The 11,646-nt window shown below is 51.2% G+C and overlaps 1 protein-coding gene across 12 annotated transcripts; it reads right to left on the bottom strand.

Moving 5' to 3' along the window:
* Positions 1–3,461: 3,461 nt before the first annotated feature.
* Positions 3,462–11,388, bottom strand: LOC109388586 (dipeptidase 2-like). 12 transcript variants are annotated; one of them, XM_019653413.1, is made up of 12 exons: positions 10,483–11,388; positions 10,281–10,309; positions 7,669–8,110; positions 7,224–7,350; positions 6,787–6,916; positions 6,561–6,702; positions 6,194–6,263; positions 5,891–6,067; positions 5,423–5,507; positions 4,709–4,784; positions 3,915–4,050; positions 3,462–3,820 (listed from the first exon to the last, which is right to left on the bottom strand). In XM_019653413.1, the coding sequence occupies exons 3-12, from the start codon at positions 7,959–7,961 to the stop codon at positions 3,563–3,565; spliced, it is 1,494 nt and encodes a 497-aa protein (XP_019508958.1). In that variant the 5' UTR covers positions 7,962–8,110; positions 10,281–10,309; positions 10,483–11,388; the 3' UTR covers positions 3,462–3,562. The 12 variants fall into 12 exon arrangements, with proteins under 12 accessions (XP_019508958.1, XP_019508969.1, XP_019508977.1 ...); XM_019653424.1 differs by having other exon boundaries at positions 8,944–10,309; positions 11,205–11,388; XM_019653432.1 differs by having other exon boundaries at positions 11,205–11,388.
* Positions 11,389–11,646: the final 258 nt, after the last annotated feature.

Below are 11,646 nucleotides of genomic sequence, written 5' to 3'. Positions count from 1 at the left end.
GTTGCGTAGAGCCAGCGGACAGAAGCTGGTCTTGAGGGCCTGAGAGGTGCGGGTGAGGGACAGAGGGAAAGGATGGGGTCCAGACCGTCGATTTAGGTGATTCACTGGCGCGGCCTAGTGAAGAGGGGATTCAGGACGCTGAGACCGACGCCCAGGGATCCGCAACGTAGCTTCACTGCGTAGCCGCTAGGGGGCTGTATGGCTCTCCCTACTCCAACTAGGAGTGCCCCTCGATGGATCAGGACCGCCTCTGCCGCGAGCGCCCTCTAGCGACACATCGCGGGCTCCCTCCGCCCCTGCTCCTGGCCTTGCACCGACAGCTAGCTCTTCCTGGCTGCCTGGGACCGACTGAGCAGGGGAGCAGGCCAGTGGGGTAACTGGGAGGGGCCCAGGAATATTCCTAATTTCACCCCTAGTTGCAGGTCCATGTCGAGTTTTAGTTGCAGGGATGTGCCCCACCCTCCAATAGGTTAACTATTTTGTGAAATTCTAAGCCCCAACTCAGAAGAGTGAATTAGATCTGTTTTGACTGAGAGAAAAAAAGATTCCATATAAAAGTAATAAAAATGAAATTTAAGAACAATATTTATGGGAGGCCATTGTTTTAGCATCTAGTGTTGAAATTTGTGTCTGCACATATGTTAATATACAAGGTGTGATAGAAAAAATATGGTGAATATTTAAATTTTAAAAAATTTATTACAGTTAAAGACACATTGCCATTAATCCCCCTTGAAACACTCACGCCTCGCTTCAAACACACTTATTCCATCGTTCTTGCCACTTTCTGAAGCAGTTCTGGAAGTCCTCTTTCATGAGTGTCTTTAGTTGCGCTGTTGTGGCTGCCTCAATGTCCTGAACTGATTCAAAACATTTACCTTTCATGGTCATTTTGACTTTGGGACAGAGCCAGAAGTCACACGGTGCCAGATCCGGTGAATAAGGTGGATGAGGACACACTGTAATGGTTTTTTTTGTTTGTTTGTTTTAAAGATTTTTATTGGGAAATTGGGGGGATGGGAACAGTGCTGGGGAATTGGGGGGAGGGGAACAGACAAGTTGCTGTCGTTTTGTTCTTCAGTCTACTTGTGGAGGACATTGCTTCACTGGCCCAAGTTGGCACCATCATTGCGCTCTTCCCAGGTGAGGCAGGTCAGTCGCGGCTTCTGGACGGCCACTCACTGCGGCTGCTGGCCGCTCACGCTGGCTGCTGACTATATACGGTAGCCCATGGCAACCCACTGCCACAGGGACTGCAGCCTACGCCATTGCCGGAGATTCATGGCAGCCCAGCTCCAGGTTGAGCTGTTGCTCAGCATCTTAGCTGTAGAGGGCAGTGTCACTGGCCCTCATATGTGGGATCGAACCGGGGCCCTCTGGCATCCCAAGCCAGTTCTTAACCATCGCACCACTCGGCCGGCCCTGTAATGTTTTTATTTAACAGAAATTGCCGTATCAGAAGCGATGTGTAACATGGAGTTCTCATGATACAGGATGAAACCGTTTGCCCATTTCTTAGGCTGTTTTCTACACACATCTTTTCTTTCTTTCTTTTTTTTTTTTTAGCTGAGCCATCCTGCCACCTGTTGGCAGCTCAGTGGCAGCTCAGCTCGGGCTGGGAATTGAACCAGCGACCCTGTTGCTCAGAGCTCGCACTCTTGAGTGAGCTCTTAACCAACTGAGCCACTTGGCTGGCCCAAGCTAACTCTTAACCAACTGAGCCACTTGGCCAGCCCATTAAATAATTTTTTAATAGCTGCAGCTCCTGAAACTTCTTGTACAAGATGCTACTGTGACTGATTGAAAATTTTTTTCAAGGCTATTTCCAAATTTGGATAAGATTCCCTAAGCATAATTTATGAGTCAATTTAAGAAGATCCAAACAGGATGTTGATTTTATATTACAAGCATCAATATTGCATGTTTCTTAAAACAATTTCGGATGGAATTTCTACAGAGCTTAAAATTTCAGAGTATATAAGAGCCAAGTCCATGGCTGCTTTTGTATTCACAGAACATAACTTTTCTCCAGGTAAAAAAAATCTGAAGACATTTTGTTTAAATGTTCATACCTCCCTCTCAAATGTGAAATTAAGGAGCCGGCCAAGTGGCTCAGTGGATAGAGTGTGCACTCTTAACAACAAGGCTGCTTCTGGTTCGACTCCTGCATGGGATGGTGGCTACACCTAACCTGCAACTAAGATTGTAACACAGCACCTTGAGCTTAGAGGCCATGAGCTGTCATCAGGCAGCCAGATGGTGACTGGCGCCCTCCACAACTAAGCTTGAAGAACAACTTGGCTGGTCCTCCTCCCCAATTCCCCAACACTGTTCCCCTCCCCCAATTCCCCAATTTTTAAAAAAAGTGAAATTAGGGCACCTATAATCTCCTTAATTTCTATTTAATAGGCACTTTTTCCATAATAACTGATATTCTCATTAGATGATTTGTGTATTTCCAATTTCTCTGCTTTTGTTGGTCTGAAAATGTATTTATTTTCCTTCATTTTTGAAGAATACTTTCATTGTGCACAAAATTCAACATTAGCATTTATTTCCATTCATCAGATTAAAGATATTCCACTGTGTGTGAATTTCCATTATTTCTGTTGAAAATTCAGTTGTCAGTTTTATTGTTGTTTCTCAAGTTAATATGATTTTAAAAAATATGACGTCTTTTACGATAATCTTTTGTCTTTGGCTCCTTGAAGTTTGACTTTGAAATGCAGTTTGGAGTTATTATGAACAGTGCTGCTATAAATATTATTTCATATGCCTCTTGGGGAATGTATGCATGCATTCCTCTTGTATATATACCTGGGATGAAGTTGCTCAGTCATTGGATATGCACAGACTATCTATTAACATTATTATTTTTACTAGCCATTATCTATTATTATCATGTTATTTATTATTAGCTGTCAATATTAGCTCAATGTATTAACTCTTAATTTTGGCTATTAGTGCAGTTGCTATTACCATTAATGACCTGGGGGTAAGATGGGGTGGTTGTCTAAGTAGGTTGTGCTTCTTAGGAAATCCCTGTGGGCCCGCATCCAGGGCAGTCCAGCATGGAGGCCCATGGCCACTTATGTGACCTGACATTCTGAGCTCTGTCCAAATGGGAACAAGGATATTTGTGATCCAGGCTGGTTCCCTACTTGGGAATCTGAACCCGAATTCCCTGAAAGATCCCCAGTTGGTGGTCAGTGAGTCAGGGTGGGGATTAAGGCGAGTTACTCAGAAGGAACCCAGAGTAGTGTCCACCCTCCTGCAGCCAGAGCCCCCCACTGTCTTCTTTCAGTGCTGAGCCCAATCACTTGTGGTTCCTCAGGCCACTGCCAACAGGTCTTCCTTGAGTTACTGGTGGCAGAACTGCAGAATGCCCCACCAACCACCAGCACTGGGAGCCTTTGCCACCAGACTACCCCACAGAGAAGGACACTCATGTCTGGTTCCAATCTAAAATATTTATTTTCAGGAAATGTTTGTGCCTGCACAACAGGAGAACTTTGTGGGATGTCCACGGCTGCCAAAGTGAAATCTGGCAGGATTGACTGGGTCACCAGAGCCACAGAATGAGGACTGGGAAGGCAGCAATAACTGTGAAGCTTGGGGCTGTGTGGGGAGAGGAATTTGAGAATGACTCCTTAGGTGACAAGTTGGGTGTCCAATGCGTTGGAGTCTCAGTTAGTTTCTGGTATGGAGCCATATACTGTCTGTGATGCAGTGGCGGGAGGACAGAGCGGCAAGAGCTGCTCAGCTGCTCATCTGGGAATTCATCCTCCAAGGGCCTCTGCCCCTTGTTTTCCTCCCGTACCTGGAGGCAGCAGTGGGTGGTCAGCAGCTTCCAAAGCTTCCCCAAACATACCTGCTCAGACTCCTGAGCTACTCTTTTGCCCAGCCCAGCATACCTGTTCCACCTGTCTGAAGACCCGCAGCAGATTTCCACGAAGGACACCCTGGAGCTCTTCCTCACTCCAGCCACGACTCAGCAACTCCTCTATCAGTACTGGGTATGTGGACACATCTTCCAGCCCTTGAGGGAATCTGTGTGGCCACCAGGCAACCAGCTGTTGGGCCCCTGCCTGACTTGTTCCCTGGTCCTGCCTCAGAACCATAGCCCTATGTATCCACTGAACTCCAACCCTGGTCAGATACGGGAAATGGAGACTTGGAGAGAGTAAGTGATTCACCCCCCGCTCTTCAAACTTCAGGAGATGCCAAAACCTCCTTGAATATTCATCAAAACTCATTTGAACTGTATTATTAAGATCTATGTGTTTCACTGAATGCAAAATTCCCCTCTATACACAAAAAGAAGAAAAGCTTTTTAAGAACTGGGTTTTACCTCTGCATGCACAGACCCAGCTGCAAGCCAAAGAGATAGTCAGCCCATACCAGACCTTGTTAAGAGTCTGCTCAGAGGCAGTGGGTCTGTGGCACTGGGAGTAGGTGCACATGCTAGGCAGATGAGCTCTGTCTGGTGGCTTAGCCAAATATGATGACCCAGACTGGGCCAATAGGCCCTAGACAGAGGAGCCCTGGAAACAGACTTTGGGTGAAGGGCCATGCCAGGTGGGCCAGCAGAACTGAGTCTGTGGTCAAGGCCTAAAAACCATGAGGATCACACTGTGGTGGGCATGGTGACTGTGAAGGCCCCACTGCTGCACAGCTTGCCCCTAACAAGCCGCAGGGAAGCACTCACCGGCTGGTCCCATCATAATCTCCACCAATCCCGATGAATTTGGATCCAATGACAGCCCTGATGTGGTCGAAGTGATCTGGGGGATGCAGAGTCAGCAGTGTGGGGTTTCCAGGGCAGGGATGGGGGGTAGGGGAATCTACCAATTCCTCTTCTTGCAGCCTGTAGGCCACACAGGCCAATTTCTTCAAGGCCTGGCACCCAGTATGCCAGCTTGAGGGCCCTGAACTTTGATCCCAGCTGGCTCTAGACTGGGCTTCAGATTTAGAGTGGACCCCAGAGCCACAAGTTTGGGCCATTTCACATCAGGATTCACCCTGCATTGAGTTTCCTTGAGAACCTGCCAGGGCTTCTTTCCATGTGTGTAGAGGATGAGGGAGGGACAAAGAGTACAACTGACAAAAAATCCTCAGAGACCTAAGGTGCTGCTTAGGTCCTTGGCCAGAGGGACAGGGCGCTTTGGGAGCCCTGCAGAGGCACAGATGGTCAACAGCCTGACTGCCTCTCTTATACCCATCAATATTGCACTACCCACCCTGTGGTTCCAGTTCCATGTGGCACCAAAGTGCTGTGTACTGTTCATTTTTGGGTTTTGGGGAGCTGTGCCTACTGCCAAAGGGTGGGTCAAACTCCTGGGGCTGTTCTGAGATCCAATCCCACTCCCCAAAGATTCAGGTCCAAATCAGAACTGTTCAGACAGCCCAGGCTGGGCCTTACCTGCCACAGTGGACACATTGGCTAACAGGTTGCATTGCATCACCCCCACAGACAAGGACACCATCACAATGCCACCATTCTCCTTCTGCAGGGGTGGACAAATGGACACTCAGTTTGCCACCCCCCTTCCCCCCAACACAACCACCTGCCTGTTCACCTGCTGGACCCCTATGAGGAAGGTGTTCATCCCTGGCTTTGAGGTCAGAGGAGGCCACCTCTTTGGTTTGTATGAATGGAGGGGTCTCAGCCCTGGTTTGGGTGGTGTCTTGGCCCTGGGTTTGAGGGTTCAGAGGAATATTTACCACCTAGAATGTCACCTTGAGTTCAAGGTTCAGGGGCTATGGACTGTGGGTTTGCGGGGAGGGGGAAATGTTCAGCCCAAGGAAGCTGAGGGAACTGGGGCTGAAGTTCAGGGGTTCCTGGTTCAAACTTCTTGCTTTAAGTTTGAAGGCCAGGGCAGTCTCTCACCAGAAGTTGCAGGATATCATCAGGAACGTTCCGTGCACTCTTGCACACCCCCCGGGCAGCCGAGTGGGAGAAAATCACAGGTGCCTGTGACACTTCCAGGGCCTGCCGTGCCACGGTGTCTGAGACATGGGACAAGTCTACCATCATTCCCAGGCGGTTCATTTCCACCACCACCTTCTGTAGGGACAGGTTAGAGAGAGGGCATCAGGGGTGCACATGAATGTGCACTTATTTGTAGGGGATAGATGGGTGTAAACATGTACACATGCATGTGGGGCAGGGTAATACAGCCAGGGTCCTCACCTCACCAAAGCTGGTCAGCCCACTGACATTGTTGTAGAAGGGGTGGATGTCCTTAGCTGAGCTTTCTGCCCTGCAAGATGTCCAGGAAGCAGTCTGACTGGTGGCCAAATTATGGCCACAGAGTCTAGAGGCCCTACCAAACCCTCTAACCCTATCAACCCTCTACAGCAAGAGCAGGAACCCAAGCTGGGCTGTGCCTGGCAGTAGGAAGGCCATGCTGGGGAGCCAATCTTGCTCTGTGAACCCAGCTCCCCTCTCCACTCCAGGGTCAGTGCCAGATCCCAGGGGTAAAGCATGGTCTGGGCCCCAGTGTGATCTTAGGCAGATCTCTGCCTCAGTGGGCCCATACCATCTGCACTGTGCTCACCAGGGCGTGTTGCAGGTGTGGGTGAGTGTCAAGTAGCGCACGCCCAGCATATAGAAGGTACGCAAGATGGAGAGGCTACTGTCCAATGAATGGCCGCCCTCCACACCAATGAGGCAAGCCAACTTCCGGGTACTGTTCAGAGCTGGGGGCAGGTAGGTCAGGTGATCACTTTAAGGGACTGGCGTAGCTCAACCAAGTCCCTAACACCTCCCACAAACCTACCTACCTTTAACTGAGGTCACAAGCTCCAGCTCAGAATAGGAGGCACACATACGGTGGATGAGGTCAATTTGCTCCAGGGTCAGGCGTACAGCATCCCGTTCCTGGGTCTGGCATGGGACGTAGGCTGACCAGAACTGGGGGAAGACCAGGGGTTGGCTTGGGCAGGGGCTGCTTTGAAACTCCTCCTTTCATAGTCTCCACAGCCTGCACAGCACCCAATGGACCCAGAGGTCACAAGTAATGCATTGCTTGTTCTGTGGTACCTGGATGCCCACCAAGCTGTCTTACTGTGGCCCCTGCAGCCCCCAGCATCCATGTCATGGCACTTTTCGGGTCACTATGGTAACTGAGTTCCCATGTGACTAACTTGTGGTCTCTAGGGCCCCCATACTCCCTGACATTCCCCAGCAGCCAGTGTCACCTTCTGTATCCCTGTGGTACCTGAGCACCCACGAGACCTTCTCTAAGCCTGTCCAGGCTGGTCTGGCCATCGCTGAAATTGCGCAGATTAACATCCTGCAGCCGGTTGCGGTAAAACTGCCTCAGGACCAGGGGCATGTCATTATGGCTGGAAGATCAAGGCAGGGTTAGGTCAGGGGCAAATGAGTGGACTCCTTTAGGCCTGGAATCAGGTAGGACATGTTGCCAGGCCTGGGCCAGCCCCAGGGGTCCTCCACCCCACACTGCCACACAGATTATACCCCCGAGGCCTGGGCTAGGGCCTGTTCCCACCAAGGAGGGGATTAACGAGGAGGGGAAAGGGCATCTATACATGATGGGAAAGGACATCAAGGGTGGCGTAAGGGAACCTCCTCATTAGCCCTGCATGCTCAGAACCCCCTCCCCAACCCCAACTGCCCACTCCCACCCACCAGCATCTACTAACCCGTCCACGAGCGGGAAGTCTCGCATCAGGGCCTGTGCAAGCTCCCGCAGACTCGGGGTGCGGGGGCCTCCCGGCGCGGTCAAGGCAGGAGAGGTGCCTGGCCCAGTCGGGTCGATAAAGACACTTGGCGTTGTACTGTCGCTGGGGGTGCCCAGCATTGTTGGGGCGCCAGAGGAGCCTGGCATGGTCTGGGCGTGGGTTATCGGCCGCAGCAGCAGCGACAGCAGGAGGAGCAGACCCACCAGAGGCCTTCGGCAGAGCACGCTGGGACCCTCGAGGCCAACAGACTTCATGCTGCGTAGGGCCGGACAGGCTAGCAGGGACTGATCTCGAGAGGCTGAGAGGGGCGGGTGAAGGGCAGAGGGCGACGACGGGGTCCCAACCGTCGACTCAGGAGACTTGGCTGCGTGGCCTCGCGAGAAGGGAATGGAGTCTCAAGGACCTTGTGACGGGTGAAAAAAGAGCTGCGACGCTGCGCAGCGCGGCCGCCAGGGGGCAGAACGGCCTCCCGCGCCCAGCCTCGAGGGCGCCCCTGTGGGCTGCGCTGGTCTCCCTAGCATGCGTCCACAGGCGTCCCATCTCAGGCTTCCCCGCCCCTGCCCCTCTCCCCACACCCACTGCTCCGAGGGACGACCCGGGTTGTTCCCGCCCTGCCCCTGTCCTTGCTTTCTGAGAGAGGACATGGAGTGCTTCTCCCAGATAGTGGCATTCGGCTCTGTGGCCTCTCCCCCCATATGCCTGCAGTCTGGTCCAGATACCCCTAGGGCAACATGCAGGTGTTTTTGTGGTCATGGTGCCCTGGGCTCCGGGTTTGCCTGTGTGGCCCACGTGGGGTGAGTGTGGGGGACTAGATAGTCTCTGGAAATGAGGGGTTAACTTTTTGGACTCTGGATTCAGGAAGAGGCCTTTCTCTGCCCCTGACCGGCTCTCTCCCCTACCTTATTTCCTAGTCTACGTGTTCATTTCCCCCAGGACTCCAGCAAGTAACTGGGAACTGTCAGAAGCACCCCTCTCTCATCTTCCCCAGTCAGCTTCAGGAAAGAGCTCCATCCTCAGGAGATACTGCACCTTGCCAGGGCTTGAGTGGAGGGACTTTGCGAATGCCAACTGAGCAACTATTTAGAGAGGGTCAGGGAATGTTTACTCAACAGAGTAGAAACCCAGTTAGTAGACTATTTGAGTAGAAGGAAATGAGTCATGTCTAGGGTAGCAGAGTGCCCCAGCAACATTTCTCCCAGAGCGGCTGGCTGACCTGCTGGCCAGGATCCCTCCTACCTCCGTGTGGAAGCCCCGGCCTTGATGTCAGAAGTATGGATCCTAAGGAACAGACTGGCACCTGGTTTTGTGGTCACACCCGCCTTATCTTGTGGTTCCTCTGGCTCTAGCTCTCCCAGAAGCCTCAAGGGCTACGCTCTGTCTTCCTCAGCAGGCCCCACCCTATTTCCAGCCTCAGGCCCTCATCCTAATTGCCTCCTCCGAGAACCCCCACCCACACACCCACGTGCACACACAGTGGGGGATGTGCTTTGTCACAGAAGCTGAGAGGTTTCTGGGTCTGGGCCCAAACTCCTCATTCCCAGCCTCTCAAGGCTCTATTCTGAACCTTAGTACCCACTGGAGCTGCTCCACCTTTGGAATCTTTCCCAAGTGATAGGAGTGGCCAGCGTAGTGACCTAATCCTGAGGACTGGAGACCCTAGAAACCTCCCCAAAAAGAAAATGAGCAAAACTCTTCCAGAAGGACTAGAGGTCCTAGGCTATCCAGGAGGAGAAGAATTCCTATTTTTGGTGTATTTGAGGGATTGTGCCCAGTGCCTGCTGGCCAGGAGGAAGGGCAAACCAAAGGCGCTATACTGGAGGTGGGTCTGCTCCCTGCCTACTGTAGCTGGAGGGTTGTCTAGGCAGCCCCCCTGCAAAGTGTGAGTCCTCTAGGGCTCTATTTCAGAGAACAGCAGGGTGTGTCCCTGCCCTGGGTGTCTTGTATACACACACTCAGACCTCGTTCCCTTCTCTCCCCTGCCCCCTACTGCTCATCAGCAGCCCCTGGACCCATTTTTGCAGCTGGGTGGGAAGAGGGAGGAGAAACCCTTGTATCTGCGGTTCTCCAGACCAAAATGTGCATTTGGGGGTCAAATAGCTTATCTGTGCCACACTTGATAATCCCACAAAGAAGTGGGGGCTATAAAGAATGGGGAAGAGAAGGGCAGGAACTCCAAAAGATAAATAGCAGCTGCTGACAGAGGAATGAGAAGGAAGAATTTAGCTTTTCGAGCTTTTTGTTTTGTTTTGTTTTTAGTTTTTCTCCAGGGCCCAAATGTCTAGCATCCCAGGTCTTGGGGGAAACTCTAATCCGACAGACACAAGTTGTGTTGAGCCAGAGAAGGTTGGCACTGTCTCTGCAGATTAGCCATGCAGTACATTTTCTATAGCGTGCAACTTCAGTCCTTAAATACGCTGGCACTGTTGGCCATAACCTTGAGGCTACCACACAAAGCCATCACAGAAACACAGACACACCCAAATTCTTAGACACTCAGGGGCATGTGAGCACTCACACCCAAGTGGCAAGCAGATTTTAGCCAACAGGGTTGCGTGTCCTCCCCTTAACCTCACCTGAGGCCATCTCTGTGTCCTGCCCTGTACTGGGGGAAACAAGCACACGTTAGTTAAACCTTGTCCTCTAGGAGCCTGCAGTATGAGTGGACAGACTTGGACACAGGGACAATTCGGGGACAGAAGCTATGACAAAAGTTATCCAGGTGCTGGCAGTGGGCAGAAGTGGCAAGGAAGCCCAGGGCATGGCTCCAGAGCTGACCTGAATGTCGTGCTTGATGCCTCCTCCACACTGCCCACCTCTTTCTTTTCAGGGCCTCTCCAAATCCTGCTGGTTCGGCCTCCAAACACCTCCCAGAACTGTCTTCTCTCTGTTCCCACTGCCTTTTCCCCAGTGCAGGCTACCTTTATCTCTCACTTCTTTCTGGTCTCCGCACCTCCAGTCCATTCTTTACAGAGCAACCATACCTATACCTTTTTTTAAAAATGTGATGTCAGCTTTCTGCCCTAAGTTCTTTTGTGGTTTCCCATTGTTTTTAGGCTATACCACATTCCTTTATTTGGCTCTCAAGTCCTGGGGAGTCTGTTCCCATTACCTCTCCAGTCTTAGCAAATATTAATAGCACAAACCCTCTCACCCTCTAAATTCTGGCCACACCAGATATGCTGCCAACTGGCATAGGGCCTTGGCATGTGCTGTCCCTTCATAGCCTCCAACTGGTGGGGCTGTTGAAGCAGGGCCAGCACAGAAAATCTTGCCACCAGGGAGGAGTATGTGAGCAAGCAACTTCTTTTCTAATTCTTCACCTATGCAGTATTTACATAAATCAAGATCTACAGAGGAGGCATTGGTAGAAATAGACTTCTCCTGGGACCAAGCTGATTCTAGTGGTGGAGTCAACCCAACCCCAACTGATCTCCAGTGTATTGTAAGAATATGCAGGGAAGAAAGAAGTCAGACTTAGTGATAGCAATACGAGATACCTCACATGCTCAGAGTGCAAGGGTAGGGTAGGGGTGGAGGCTGCCTCAGCATCCAGTGTTGTCCAAGTGATGGTCATTTCCATTCAGGCCTCCTTGATCCTGGAGACTCATGCTGCCCCTGCTTCTTTCTGGGTCCTGCTCTGGTTTTGTTCCCGTGATGACCAACATAGTCAAATTAGCAAGAAACAATAATCTCCCCAGCCAGAAGACACCTACAGATACACTTCCTCTATCACAAAGCTGAGGCTATCCTTCCTGCCGTAGCAAACAGTTTGCTCGTTTTCCTTCCTCAAAAGGCAGTCATCGTTGATCTTGCTAGAAGTGCAGTAACCACTGAGTCATTTCACTTCCACTCAGCCTTCCCCCTAATCCGCACCTTTCTGTTTAGCATCCTTGCCAGCATCTCTGTCCAACCTTCCTAGGGTTGCTTTTTTTTTTTTTT

This window comes from Hipposideros armiger, unplaced genomic scaffold (genome assembly GCF_001890085.2).
Source record: "Hipposideros armiger isolate ML-2016 unplaced genomic scaffold, ASM189008v1 scaffold_9, whole genome shotgun sequence".
Lineage (NCBI taxonomy): Eukaryota > Metazoa > Chordata > Mammalia > Chiroptera > Hipposideridae > Hipposideros > Hipposideros armiger.
This window is presented reverse-complemented; position numbering and strand designations above follow the sequence as displayed.